Raw genomic sequence first — 14,875 nt, 5'->3', positions numbered from 1 at the left:
ATGAAAAAATACACACCAATGTAGAAAGCTCTAAATAAATAGAAGGGAAAGTGCTGATAAATAGACAGTTCTACTCACCTGCCTTTGATTTTTTTTCAGACTCATTCAGCCAATGACAACGCGCCACCTTATGAATATTCAATTTATCTTTGCATCAACAGCCACGCCCCTTTCAGCAGGAGAAAGGAAGCTGCTTTTCGACCTGGCTGAAAATCTTCCCCTAGAAAGGTACATTTCGAAAGCCGTTCCCCTTTAGTTTTGTTTTCTATTACATTTTGAATGGCAACTTAGATACTTAAACCTATGGAACGCAAATTCATTCGGTAACTAGAACGTTATAACTATGTACCTTGTTGTGCACCTAGCTAGATAATGTTAGCTAGCAAGCCTGTTTCATACCGAATGCGAACCTGTCAGCAAACAGCTAGTTAATGTAACTAGCTAGCTTCCTTGCTAAGTAACTAGCTATGACATGCGCAGGGGTGAACAAAGTCATTTCAATTACAAGTTAGATCACCCCATAACCAGTTTTGTTTCTATTCATTTAACTTCATCTGAAGCAAGATGTCATCTCTACGACCTTTGGTCCGGTAACTTGTTAGCGAGCTACAGTTAGCTTGGCTACCTAGCTAACGTTAGTTAGTGCAATAGGCTACGACCAGATGAGGTACTGACTTGCTGTGAAAAGTTGCCCGCTAAGCTGATGTAGCGAGAGGAAACAGGCACTGTTGTGTCTAATGTTTGAAACCAGTTGGGGTTGTTGGATTACTCGCTAGCTAGGTAACCTAAGGTCTGGGTCTGGGTCTGTTTGCAAACGTCAATAATCCACTGACAAGGTCATGACAGCCTGGTCCAAATCTGTATGAATTAAACAGCATTGCTCAATCATTGTCATGCCGTACAGAACATTCAACAATACTTGCATAGCACACAGTTTATTCTGGACCAGGCTAGACTGACAGTATAGTTAATGAATGTCATACATGAACATAAGACCACGACTTTCTCTTCCTAGCTCCCAGGGGCCCAGCCCACCAGTAAAGCTGTATCAGCACCGGGTCGACGGGACAGACGGAAGCGGCGCGTCGTCGTACGGGGAGGTCCGCAGTGACATCACGATGAGCTACAAACCCATCGCCCCTGCCCCGTCCGGCTCCAACCACACCCCGCCAGGTTTCTGCCGACTTTCAATCTGTTATTTTGTATCCACTATAATTTCTATAGATGCACCCTCTACACTACCCATCTTTGGTTTGGTCTCCACCCATCTCACTGAACTCTCTACCCTTCCACAGTGCAGTGGTTTCCATTCAATAGATAAGACTAGCAGTCCTATACCTGCACCTGCCCAGGGAGCACACTGCACGTCAACGGCAAACCTGAGTGTCATATAAACTCAGTAAAAAAAGAAATGTCCCTTTTTCAGGACCCTGTCTTTCAAAGATAACTCGTAAACTTCACAGATCTTCATTGTAAACATTTTAAACACTGTTTCCCATGCTTGTTCAATGAACCATAAACAATTAATGAACATTCACCTGTGGAACGGTCGTTAAGACACTAACAGCAATTAAGGTCACAGTTATGAAAACTTAGGACACTAAAGAGGCCTTTCTGCTGACTCTGGAAAAACACCAAAAGAAAGATGCCCAGGGTCCCTGCTCATCTGCGTGAACGTGCCTTAGGCATGATGCAAGGAGACATGAGAACTGCAGATGTGGCCAGGACAATACATTTCAATGTCCGTACTGTGAGACACCTAAGACAGCGCTACAGGACGGACAGCTGATCGTCCTCGCAGTGGCAGACCACGTGTAACAACACCTGCATAGGATTGGTACATCCGAACATCACATCTGCGGGACAGGTACAGGATGGCAATAACAACTGCCCGAGTTACACCAGGAACGAACAATCCCTCAATCAGTGCTCAGACTGTCCGCAATAGGCTGAGGGAGGCTGAACTGAGGGCTTGTAGTTCTGTTATAAAGCAGGTCCTCACCAGACATCACTGGCAACAACATCGCCTGTGGGCACAAACCCACTGTCGCTGGACCAGACAGGACTGGCAAAAAGTTGACAAGTTGTGGTTTTGTCTCACCAGCGGTGATGGTTGGAGTCGCGTTTATCGTCAAAGGAATGAGCGTTACACCGAGGCCTGTACTCTGGAGCGAGATTGAGGTGGAGGGTCCATCATGGTCTGTGATGGTGTGTCTCAGCATCATCGGACTGAGCTTGTTGTCATTGCATGCAATCTCAACGCTGTGCTTTACAGGGAAGACATCCTCCTCCCTCATGTGGTACCCTTCCTGCAGGCTCATTTTGACATGACCCTCCAGCATGACAATGCCACCAGCGATACTGCTCGTCCTGTGCGTGATTTCCTGCAAGACAGGAATGTCAGTGTTTTTCAATGGCCAGTGAAGAGCCCGGATCTCAATCCCATTGAGCACGTCTGGGACCCGTTGGATCGGAGGGTGAAGGCTAGGGCCATTCCACCCTGAAATGTCCAGGATCTTGCAGGTGCCTTCGTGGAAGAGTGTGCTAACATCTCAAAGCAAGAACTGGCAAATCGGGTGCAGTCCAGGAGGAGGAGATGCACTGCAGTGCATAATGCAGCTTGTGGCCACACCAGATACTGATTGTTACTTTTGATTTTGACCCCCCCCCCCCCTTTGTTCAGGGACACATTATTCAATTTCTGTTAGTCACATGTCTGTGGACCTTGTTCAGTTTCTCAGTTGTTGAAACTTATGTTCATACAAATATTTACACGTTAAATTTGCTGAAAATAAACGCAGTTGTCAGTGAGTGGACGTTTCTTTTTTTGCTGAGTTTACTACCAACCATAATGTAACAATCCCTCTCACCTGAGAATGAATACACCACGATGCCACGCAGCCTTTCTGCCCCTGCCTCCCATTTTAAAGATGTTAACCAGTCATAGGGCGCTTCAGTGCGTCTGAATTCTCTCTTTCCTCTGCCTAGGCTCCAGTGTGCCTTCCCCCTCACTCCCCTCCTCCTCCAACTTCAGACCGGCGTTCAGTGATTTCGGCCCGCCGTCGATGGGCTTTGTTCAGGTAGGACTGAACAGCCTGATCCTCATCTCCAACTACGTTAACTAGTGCCTATGCTATTTTAGAAAGGCATGTTAAATATCATGTGTTATTCAGGGTATTATATCAATAGGGTCCATGTATCACTAACAACAAATACAAAGCAGATGGTCATTACTGGTCAATTTAATTGTATGTTTATTTGCATTTCTGTCAATTTGTCATGGTAATTATCCCCGTATCTCTACTCTGTATAAAATGATTATATCTTGTTCAGGGTAAATTCGGAGTTCTAGTTGTTTTTGCTCTCTACCAGCATATGACCTTTGTCTCGTATCCCCCTCCCTCCTCTCTCTCATACACAGCCAGTGAAAGTGTCTCAGGGCTCAACCTACAGCGAGCTGCTGTCAGTCATCGAGGAGATGAGTCGCGAGATCCGCCCCACCTACGCCGGGAGCAAGAGCGCCATGGAGAGGCTAAAGAGAGGTACTGCAGCCTGCCTAGCTAAACGCCTAGGCCACAAATATCCTCCCGAAGCTTGGAGCAAAGGTTGTGGTTGTATTGACATAGGGTGTTTATCAGTACTCCATAGAGGTTACTTTCCTTTTCCCTAACCACAGTGCACAAGCAGACAGTAAGCACATTAATATTATTGGCATAAACACAGCCATAAGAAATTAACATAAGGCAGTGGGTGAAAGCAATCAGCAGCATTGCATGGCAGCAGCAGCACACCTAAATCATTGAAATAAGCCAAATAGTATGTTCCAAGGCTTCCTGCATTCAATAAAACCAACAGGCTCAGTCATCCAGTCAATCAATCATCAGTTTAAATCCACCAAGTTCAATTAGCAAAATAATAGCCAGTCCAATCTGACATTGTCCTTTAAATCCAAAGATGCCTAAATTATGTTCAATTCATGAAACGCAAATGTTATGCACAAAATCAAAATGGGAAATTCCATGGTAACGGAATTACGCTGCGACTAGGATTCACTTTAACATAGATACCAAACAAAAACCATCGTTTTGTAAGGTTTGTTAAACTTTGAAATCAGTGTTTTTTTGTTTGGCATACATTTTAAAGTGAAATATCGGAGTCTCGTCGTAATTCCGTTACCGTGGAATTGCCCAAATGCAGGACACATCAAAAAATAATGAATTAACCACTACTTGGTGATGAAAGGTAGTCATAGTATTTGAGATGGTCGGTCCAGAAATCCAAGGCTTGTAATCCCAAAGAAAATGTTTATCTTATGAATAATTACTGAAGTAAATACTTTTCAATGAAACAAACATTTCACCCATGCTTCTCACACGACGGCCATTTTGTTCTCTACTCACATGGTTATTTGGGCTCCTTGGGACGTCCCAACCATAAACCCTAACCTTAACACATTTCAACTTCAATGAGGTGACAGTTAATACCAATACTTTGTCCATATGTGTTTACCTGGAAATACCTGCATTTCAATTCACATTCAGGTTAAATGTGGAAATCTCCACACATGAAGTAAAAGTTATAAATCCCAACTTGTGATGTTGTTGATCTGTCTTCTAGGTATCATTCACGCGAGGGCGCTGGTCAGGGAGTGTCTGGCAGAGACGGAGAGGAGCGCTCGCACATAACCCTTTGCAGAATCCCCCCGTCCCTCGTCTCTGTACAGGCCTCATCTATGTCTCACGTCTTCGTTATCCTGACTGAACTTGTAACCTTCCCTTGTTCCATTCCCTCTTCCATGTAGTCTCACATCACCTACGGGGTGTGTTCAGAGTGTATAACACATTTTGCAGTTGTAGGGACAGTTTGCTCTCAGAACATTCTGTAACTTATCGGTTTCATAGGCACCACAAGGACCTGGTAAATATTGTCTGATCCTGGTTGTCCAGTTCAGTGGGGGTGATGGTGATGTAAAATATTTCTAATAGATTATTGAAAACTACACCATAATGAAATGTTTATCTGATGAGTTTGATACTCAATCTTTCTCTTAGCTGCTATACTGACACCACTCAACAACCAAAGGTTCAATTACACATTGTTTTACAGTAAGCAACACTTAAGCCTTGTTCACACTGCAGGCCTTAATGCTCAAATCAGTTTTGCAATACTGTCCAAACAGCAAGTTAAGTGACCAAATCAGATTTGTGTGTTCAGACAGCAGTCATTTACTGACATGGCTATGCTAGTTGTCATAGTAACAAGGGGGGGTGCACATTGGTGTTCGTGCTTGTTATCACTCAGAAGTCATGTAGCAAGCAAAGGTGACAATGCCTGCAATGGACATTTCCCAGTTGCTTTGAATGTTCAAAATCATAGTTTAAGAACACTTTAAAAGCTTCAGGATAAGATACTCCAACTTTCAAAACAAGTGTTTGGCTAGACACAGCAGTCAACTAACTAGGTAGCTGTTTCTTTCTAGCACATTCACTCTTATTTGTAAACGATTAATAAGCTAGTTAGTTGGCACATTCTTGTCAAGTGTAGCTAGTAAGTAACAAGATATGCCAAATACGTTTTTAAAAACACTTGATGGCAAATCAATCAGATTTGACCATTCAGACAAGTCGCATGGCCAGGAATCAGATTTGTATCTGACTTCAAACCACCTACGAAGGTGGCTTAAAATATCCTATTCCATGTACTATTTGACTGTTCAGACTGCAGGAAAAATAGGTTTTGAATCGGATATGCAAAAAAAAAAAAATGGATTTGATGTGAACAAGGCTTGACAGCATCTTGAAATACCCAGTGCTCTGTTCCACATGCTACCACCCTACACAGTACACACATCAAATCAAACTTTGTCACATGCGCTGAATACAACAAGTGTAGACCTTACCGTGAAATGCTTACATTTTCTACTGTCATTTCTGCTCCATCCTCCTCCCAATGAACTATTACCTCACTACACACCTGAAATCAGTTTTGTTAGTATGGCAATTTTGTAAACCCAATTTTTGCAGTTCTGTACTTCAAAAATTGAATAAAATAAAGTTTTCCAATTAAAAAACGAGTTTCATTTGTATGTAGTGCACCAGGAGGTTGGTAGCACCTTAATTGGGGAGGTAATGTCTGGAGTGCAATGCGTGGGATGGTAAACACATGATTAACATGTTTGATGCTTGCTCTGTCGTTTGCTCTGTTCCAGCCATTATTATGACCCGTCCTCCCCTCAGCAGCCTCCTGTGATGTAGTGCCTGTAGAAAGTCTACACGCCCTTGAACTTTTCACATTTTGTTGACAGTGCCTCAGTTTCATGCATTTAAAATAAGCATTTTCCCCACATTTTAAGGAAGAATTTTGTGTTTCAAAAAATATAATTGGATAAGTCTCCACCCCTGAGTTAACTTGGTGGAAGCACCTTTGGAAGCAATTACAGCTGTGAGTCAGTTGGGATAGTTCTCTACAAACTTTGCACACCTAAATTTGTAAAACCTAAAACTGTACAAGCTCTGTCAAGTTCTCTGGGGAGCGTTGGACAGAACTCTTAGTCATGCCACAAATTTTTGATTGGATTTAGGTTTGGGCTCTGACTGAGCCACTTAAGGACTTGACCTTTTTATTCTTCGGTCCCAGTTTAAGCTTTCTGGCAGAGGGCAGCAGGTTTTCCTCAAGGACTTTTCTGTGCTTTTATTTTCTGTTCTGTCCCGATAGGTCCCTGACGATGAGAAACATCCCCATAACATGATGCTGCCACCACCATATGTGTTTGGTCTGCGACAAATGTAACACTGCATTTAGGCCTAAAAGTTACATTTTAGTCAGACCACAAAAACCTTTGCCACAGCTACAATCTCCAAAGTGTTTTTTTTTTTGCATATTTCAAACCTGATTCAAGGTGGGCTTCTTTGAGTAATGGCTTCCTTCTTGCCACCATACATTACATATTTGTGGGGTGCTTGGGATATTGTCACATGCACACTGACCAGTCTTGGCCATAAAAGCCTGTTGCTCTTTCAAAGTTTCCATCGGACTCTAGGTAGCCTCGCTGATCAGTCTCCTATTTATTTTTACCTTTATTTAACTAGGCAAGTCAGTTAAGAACAAATTCTTATTTTCAATGACGGCCTAGTGAGTTAACTGCCTTGTTCAGGGGCAGAACAACAGATTTGTACCTTGTCAGCTCGGGGATTCGATCTTGCAACCTTTCGGTTACTAGTCCAAAGCTCTAACCACTAGGCTATGCTGCCATCCAGATTGGAGGGCAGCCTGATCTAGGCAGGGTCTTGGTGGTGCCATACACCTTTCACTTATTAATAATCGTCTTGACCGTGCTCCAAGGGATATTCAAGGCCTTTGAAATATTGTTATACCCATCCTCTGTTCTGTCTAGGAGTTAATTTGAAAGCTCACGGTTGGGTGTTTGCTTTGCAATTCACCACTCATCAGAGGAAGCCTACAGGAACGGCAAAATGTATCCTGAAATCATGTGAATCACTACAATTTAACACAGGTGGAGGCCAATTAATTTGGTGTGTGATTTTGAAGGTGATTTAGGATCGCTAGTACAAGGGAGGTGGACACTTGTCCAACCAAGCCAACAGTTCACAATTTCCACTTGGAAGTTGTGGGGAAGGATGTGAAGATCAGTGGATACAAAAAAAATAATTTTAATTCCATTTAATTCTATAAAGCAACAAAAGGTGAACATTTTAAAAGGGGATGTAGACTTTCTATAGGGACTATGTGTGTGTGTGTGGAGATCTTGATGAAGGGGGTGAGCGTGCTCACACGCAAGCATGGGGTCACGGGTGGGTACCACTACAAACACACTAGTAAGAGTTGCACCTCTTTATTTGGCTTCTCAGTCATAACATAACAGCAAAAGACGGCTGCAAAAAGCACTCCTGGCTGTCCCGGCGTAGACATTATATAGAATGCATGATAAGTAGCCTGGTTAAATCAGATTGAACACTGCTCACCAATGAAAACAATGTTGAGTGTAGCATTTACTCTGCTTCAACCAGGCTAGATAAGAACACCCATTTCATACAACTGACACTTGAGTCAAGTCATGGTGACCCTTAGATACAATTTTCACAAATACAAGGGACAAATTAGTTAAATGCTGGTATGACGAGCTGTGTCATTTGTTTGATGTGCAAGCCTATGAAAATGGACCCTACAGAAGAGGCTCTCGACCTTCTAGTTGATGCTTGCCAGTGAGACATCGCCCCGGTTTCATTACCATCTCTAACCCTTCAGTGACTATTGGAGGCCTGGAAGGAGTAGTCTAAATCAAGCCTCCGCCTTCCCGTATCTATATTGCCTTCCCCTATCCAGTCGTTTCAGTTCGTTGAACACAGGAATGAGCTAGGGGCCAAAATGATGGCCACTATCCCAACTACACTCACTGATGCCAATGACTTGGCAAATCATTAGCTCTGTTCGACTGACCAAAAGGCAAGTGGCGTTGGGGTGATGGTTGAGTTGAGGGCAATACAGTCCCTTACAAAATGTCCTATCTTAAAATATACAGGACTCCAAAGACACAGATTAGCAAATTAAATGTAATACAGTAATAATAACATAACAATAATAGATACAAGTGAAGATAAGAGTAAATAACTTGGATAGTCATATATAGAACATTAATAGGGGTAAATGAGAAAGGGGTGAACAAGAGGGATATGGTGGAGACTGCTCTAGTGTCCATACATATCATATATCTTATGATTGTCTCCGAAGTTGATGTCCCAGTCATACTGCCAGAAGTGGAGGATCTCCTGCGTATTCCTGTGCTTTCGCAGCGTGTGTGATGTAAATGGCTGTTTGCAGTAGGGGGAAAGCTGAACATTGAAAGTCTGTTGGTGTGGAGGGTACATTTGTGTGGGTGTGTAATGTCATTCTACAAATGATAAGTGAATCTAGATGGAGAATATGTGCCATGCGAGTGGCGTGTGGGTTTTGTGAGGGCATCCCGAAAGTGATGTTTCATGGGGAAACTGAATATGGCTTTGATGTGTGGATAAAACTAAACGTGTCAGCAATGTGTCCACAAATGCTCCTCCTCTCTTCTTTATAACAAAAATAAACATCTTCTTAATTCAACCCTAAAAGAGGGCATAACAGTTTTAGACATTCAAAAAGTATAACATTACATAATTAGTAATTCAACACTAATAAGGGATGAAATAATGCCAATTTAAAAATACATCAATTAGTGTAAAGACAGATGGATTTTTAATTTCACTAGTAAAAGAAAGGGTAGATATTTTCCTCACACCGGTAATCTGATTCTAGATCTGGGAAAAGCACTCAAATAGCATTCATGTATGACTGCTGATATAGATTAGTTTGGCCTTTTAGATTATAATCAATATAGATTATATGGACAGGGGGAGGGCCTGATCCTACATAAGCACTCCTACTCTAAGATGCTGTTTTAATATGGGCCCAGATTCTAAGAGAAACTTCTAGAAGGTACTCGGCTACTCACCGTGGTAGCGGTGGCCGGGGCGTTGCTGTCGTAGCTGAACAGACTCTTGTAGCGGCCCTTCTCCTCCTTCTCCTTGGAGCGGATCCTCTCCTCCATGGCCCTCAGCTCCTTAGCCACCGAGGGCCCCAGCAACGGGTCCAGCTCCACCACCTTGGCAAAGTCGGCCCGCGCCTCCGTCTCGTTCCACACCGCCGCGTGGGCCTTGGCCCGCTTGAAGTAGGCCTTCACGTTGTCTGTGGGGGTGGGAGGCAAGAGTGTGTCAATGGGAAAGAGACTGGTGTGTTCAAATGTTAAGTTTACACACATTTAAGTTGAGCAGCTGGTATTAAGCAATAACAGATCAAAAGGACTTGTCATTCACTAGCAACAAGCCTGCTGTAGACCGATAAAACAGAACAGCAAAAGTAACAAATGTTTATTTTTAAAGGGATTGCCTTAAGTAATGACAGTGCGGCAACAAATTACACATTCGCTTTCAGAGCATAGCTTATTGTTATGTGAATTCAGCATATTCACTTGATCCTAGGGCAGGGCTACACCTTGAATGTATTCATAAGTTTGTGACTCACCCTCATATTTGGAGAGGATGGAGGAGCAGTGGTCCAGCACCTCGTAGTACTGACCCAGGATCAGCTGACACTGGCAGTAGTTCAGCATCAGGGGCGTGATCATGAGGTCCAGCTTGATCCACCCCTCATCGCCTGGACGCTCCTGATTGGAGGGGCCAAGGATTGGGAGGAGTTAGAAGACTAGCCACTTATTTAGTGGGGTTAAGATAGGGAATGTTCTATAGACAGGGAATGCATAGATCTGCTTGTCATGTCAAATGAGAATGGCTAGTTATCTCAACTAAATGAAAAGTATTTGTCTGAAGTGCTCTAAATGTTACCCTATTAAATAAAAATACCCCCAAAAAGCATGGGGACCAGGTTTGAAGTCAGAAAGGTTTACCTTCATCTGCAGGTTCTTCAGACAGGCGATGGCGTTGTGGTACTTCTCGGCCGCCTCCTTCACGTCGCCCTTCTTGTACAGGGCGTTACCCTCCACGTGGATCTGAGGCACCACCTCCAGCTTCTCGTCGTCCGTCATCGCCCAGATGTCCAGTCTGAACGAGCCGGGCGTCAAAACCTGGGAGAGAGGCGTCAATCAACATGTATTTATGCAGTGAAATGACAGAGGCATGAGTGCTGCTTGGGTGATAAAAGGGTTAGAAAACATTTTGATGTAGTGCTTTTAACAAAAACTGTTGTCACAAAATGCTTTTACAGTAACCAGGCTTTGAGCCCCAAAGAGCAAGCAGTAGCACAGTGGCAAAGGAAAAACTCTCAAGGACATAAACGTTGAAAGGAAGGGTGCCATCCTCCTCGATGTCGTGGTCGAAGGTCAGAGTTCATTTAACCATCTAGGTGAGACAGATGTCCATTTACTTAATGCCCCAAGCAAGGATGATGCTTTGCTCTAAGAAATACACAGTAGCACCGTGGCAAGGAAAATTCCCTGGATGGAAATATAGAAACCTTGAGAGGAACCAGACTCAGCACATGGAGAAGAAATAAGCCCCCCCCCTCACCTCCATGAGCTCCAGGGTGAAGACCAGGGGCTGAGGGTTGGCCTGGAGCTTGTCGAGGTCACAGTGGCCCAGGGAGTGGTGTGAGTGGATCTGAGCAATGCCACAGCAGTGTCTCTGGCCCTCCAGGGGGTCCTTCCCTGCACTGATGTTCCTCAGGGACTGGGACACCAGCGGGTATAGGGCTGTGTGCTGCAGGGAGAGAAAGAGAAGGAAAGAGGATGGTTACATTACATTCACTGGGACAAATTGAGGGACTGGTGGTTATGAAAGTACAATTAAGGCAGTTCTCTGAAACAATGAACAAAACATATTGACAAACCCTGTCAAATTCCATAACGGTCAATGTTTTGCCACGAATTGTATGTGTGGGTGTACAGATGTAACGGTCTCTAATCCATCCAAGTCAACCATATTAAGTTGGGCGACCCACCTTGACGTCACATGTGAAATCTGCCACCTCTCCCTCCCTCATGGTGGCAATGACTCGCTCCCACACGGCCAGCTTGAACTTCTTCCCCAAGATGAGTTCCATGGGCTTGCTCCGGCCCCCCATGGTCCTGGAGTCATCCAGCACTGTGCCATCACACAAGCTGGAGCGGTAGTGAAATATCACCTGTTAGAAAATTGAGGGGATAGAATGGAGAAAGGGTATTACACAAGTGGATAAATCATGTAATACACTGAACAAAAATGCAACATGTAAAGTGTCCCATGTTTCATGAGCTGAAATAAAAGATCCCAGAAATTGTCCATATGCACAAAACGTGTTTTTCAAATGTGTTTACATCCCTGTTAGTGAGCATTTCTCCTTTGTCAAGATAATCCACCCCCCTGAGAGGTGGGGCATATCAAGGAGCTGATTAAACAGCATGATCATTATACAGGTGCACCTTGTGCTGGGGACAATACAAGGACACTAAAATGTGCAGTTTTGTCACACAACAATGCCAAAGATGTCAAGTTCTGAGAGTGAGTATGATATTGGCATGCTGACTGCAGGAATATCCTCTGGAGCTGTTGCCAGAGAGTTGAATGTTAATTTCTCTACCATAAGCCGTCTCCAACGTTGTTTTAGAGAATTTGGCAGTACTTCCAACCGGCCTCAACTGCAGACCACGTGTAACCACGCCAGCCAAGGACCACCACATCTGGCTTCTTCACCTGCGGGATCGTCCGAGACCCGCCATCCGGACAGCTGATGAAACTGTGGGTTTGCACAACCGATGAATTTCTGCACAAATGTCAGAAACCGTCTCAGGGAAGTGGATCTACATGCTTGTGGTCCTCACCAAGGTCTTGACCGGACTGCAGTTCGGCTTCGGAACCGACTTCAGTGGGCAAATGCTCACCTTCGATGTCCACTGGCACGCTAGAGAAGCGAGCTCTTCGCGCTGAATCCCAGTTTCAACTGTAGCGTGCAGATGGCAGACGTCGTGTGACGTCGTGTGGGCGAGGGGAATGCTGATGTCAACGATGTGAACACAGGGGCCCATAGTGGTGGTGGGGTTATGGTATGGGGCAGGCATAAGCTACAGACATTGAATACAATTGCATTTTATTGATGGCAATTTGAATACACAGAGATACAGTGACAAGATCCTGATGCCCATTGTCGTGCCATTCATCCACCGCCATCACCTCATGTTTCAGCATGATAATGTACAGGCCCATGTGCCAAGGATCTGTACACAATTCCTGGAAGTTGAAAATCAAATCAAACTTTATTTGTCACATGTGCCGAATACAACAGATGCAAATAGTCTGGGTGGCCATTTTATTAATTGCTCAGCAGTCTTATGGCTTGGGGGTAGAAGCTGTTAAGGAGCCTCTTGGTCCTAGACGCTTGCGGAGAGAACAGTGTATGACTTGGGTGACTGGAGTTTGACAATATTGTTTTTTTTCTTCTCTGACACGCCTAGTATATAGGTCCTGGATGGTAGGAAGCGTGGCTCCAGTGATGTACTGGGCCGTACGCACTACCCTCTGTAGTGCCTTACAGTCAGATGCCGAGCAGTTGCCATACCAGGCGGTGATGCAACCGGTCAGGATGTTCTCGACGGTGCAGCTGTAGAAATTGAGGATCTGGGGACCCATGCCAAATCTTTTCAGTCTCCTGAGGAAAAGGTGTTGTTGTGCCCTCTTCACAACTGTCTTGGTGTGTTTGGACCATGATAGTTTGTTGGTGATGTGGACACGAAGGAATTTGAAACTCGTGACCCGCTCCACTACAGCCCCGTCAATGTTAATGGGGGCCTGTTCGGCCTGCCTTTTCCCGTAGTCCACGATGTCCCAGTTCTTCCATGGCCTGCATACTCACCAGACATTTCACTCATTGAGCATGTTTTGGATGCTCTGGATTGATGTGTACGACAGCGTTTTCCAGTTCCCACCAATATCCAGCAACTTCGCACAGCCATTGAAGAGTGGGTCAACATTCTACAGGCCACAATCAACAGCCTATATGCAAAGGAGATGTGTCGTGCTGCATGAGGCAAATGGTGGTCACACCAAATACTAAATGGTTTTTCTAAAAAAAAAAGTAATGTTATCAGTGCCCAACATACGCATATCTATATTCCCAGTCATGTGAAATCCATAGATTCGGGCCAAATTCATGTATTTCAATTGACTGGATTTCCTTATATGAACATGACATTTTTTGTTCAGTGTACATGACATGCATTGTATTGATGAAACAGGGTTTTTTCTGTTTTGTAACAGTAAAATGTGTAGTCTCTACATAATCACTTCCCAGCAGGCCGAACATTATTATATACAAACGTTGGACAATAAATGCTGATAAGAGTGAGCTGGTGAAAGGTTTATAATGCATGTCTTTCACAGATTAAAAAACTCCACATAAAAAAAAAATCGAGATTTTATCAACAGGAAAAGAGGCAGAAATTCACACTGATTATCCAACAATACTGTCGATCATGCCGAATATCCAATTAAAACGTATAACTAATGTTTACCGACCAATAAGAGACGAACATCAATGAAAATGTGTCCATCCTGTAAAAGCCCCGCCCTCTTACAGTTTCACCAAGACAATTATCGTTTTTGCTCCAACAATTACTTGTTAGCTGATAATTTCTGTAAATAACAAACTATAACTCTGTCTACCAGAATTAACTAAAATAAGGTAATGTATGCGTCACCTCTGAACATGTAAAACCTCAATAATTACGCTCCATGCTAACGTTAGCAGCTAGCTAATAATGCTAACCAATTTAGCCAGCCATACGCATACAAAGCTACTCTTTGAACGTGGATTAAATGCAGTATTTTATAACTCACCTTGGTCCCATCAGGAAACGTTGACAGATCTCCTTTGCCAGGACTGATCACTTTCTTCTGAATGCCTTCTGCGAGTAGCTTGGTAGCCAGTTCCTCCATCCTTGTTTCCCCGAGTGTCAAAAAGCAGCCGATTGCCTATCTTCGGGAGCTCGAGAGAAACCAACACATAAATTGACGTCACTGCTGACGGCTAGGGACTTCAAGCAGTTTTGTGATTAGATTACCTTCTACCAGTTGAATGTGATTGTCCATTGATTATTTTTCACCACTCTTCTCCAACATTGATGTTGTTAAATTTGTCCTACATACCAACATAATGCTTTTCAAAAGCTTATTGTAGCCAAAAATCTGATTACTGGATACTCTTGCACTCAGATTTGATGAGCTACACACAAGCGCAAATACTCATCCCATTCATTAAAATATGGGATATGCGGCCCCACCAACTACATCAGAAAAATACCTAATACTTGATCGATAAGTTTGGCACCAAGAGCATAACAGCC

General features: G+C 43.7%; 2 protein-coding genes across 3 annotated transcripts; one reads left to right on the top strand and one right to left on the bottom strand.

Annotated features, from left to right (window-relative positions):
* The first annotated feature begins 161 nt into the window (after positions 1-161).
* Positions 162-6,070, top strand: cdk2ap2 (cyclin-dependent kinase 2 associated protein 2). Of its 2 annotated transcripts, none has more exons than XM_021619205.3 (5): positions 162-228; positions 1,016-1,173; positions 2,989-3,080; positions 3,422-3,542; positions 4,618-6,070. In XM_021619205.3, exons 2-5 carry the CDS (start codon positions 1,119-1,121, stop codon positions 4,683-4,685), a joined length of 336 nt encoding a protein of 111 aa, XP_021474880.1. In that variant the 5' UTR covers positions 162-228; positions 1,016-1,118; the 3' UTR covers positions 4,686-6,070. The 2 variants fall into 2 exon arrangements, with proteins under 2 accessions (XP_021474880.1, XP_021474879.1); XM_021619204.3 differs by having other exon boundaries at positions 162-323.
* Positions 6,071-7,836: 1,766 nt separating this feature from the next.
* Positions 7,837-14,839, bottom strand: aip (aryl hydrocarbon receptor interacting protein). The gene is made up of 7 exons (XM_021619167.3): positions 14,370-14,839; positions 11,500-11,682; positions 11,070-11,258; positions 10,451-10,627; positions 10,069-10,210; positions 9,500-9,732; positions 7,837-9,113 (listed from the first exon to the last, which is right to left on the bottom strand). Exons 1-7 carry the CDS (start codon positions 14,466-14,468, stop codon positions 9,108-9,110), a joined length of 1,029 nt encoding a protein of 342 aa, XP_021474842.2. The 5' UTR covers positions 14,469-14,839; the 3' UTR covers positions 7,837-9,107.
* Positions 14,840-14,875: the final 36 nt, after the last annotated feature.

The sequence above is a fragment of the Oncorhynchus mykiss genome, chromosome 10, assembly GCF_057628025.1.
Source record: "Oncorhynchus mykiss isolate SJ-2025 chromosome 10, ASM5762802v1, whole genome shotgun sequence".
Classification (NCBI taxonomy): domain Eukaryota; kingdom Metazoa; phylum Chordata; class Actinopteri; order Salmoniformes; family Salmonidae; genus Oncorhynchus; species Oncorhynchus mykiss.
The sequence above is the reverse complement of the archived record's forward strand: the minus strand, read 5'-3'. Positions and strand labels throughout refer to the sequence as shown.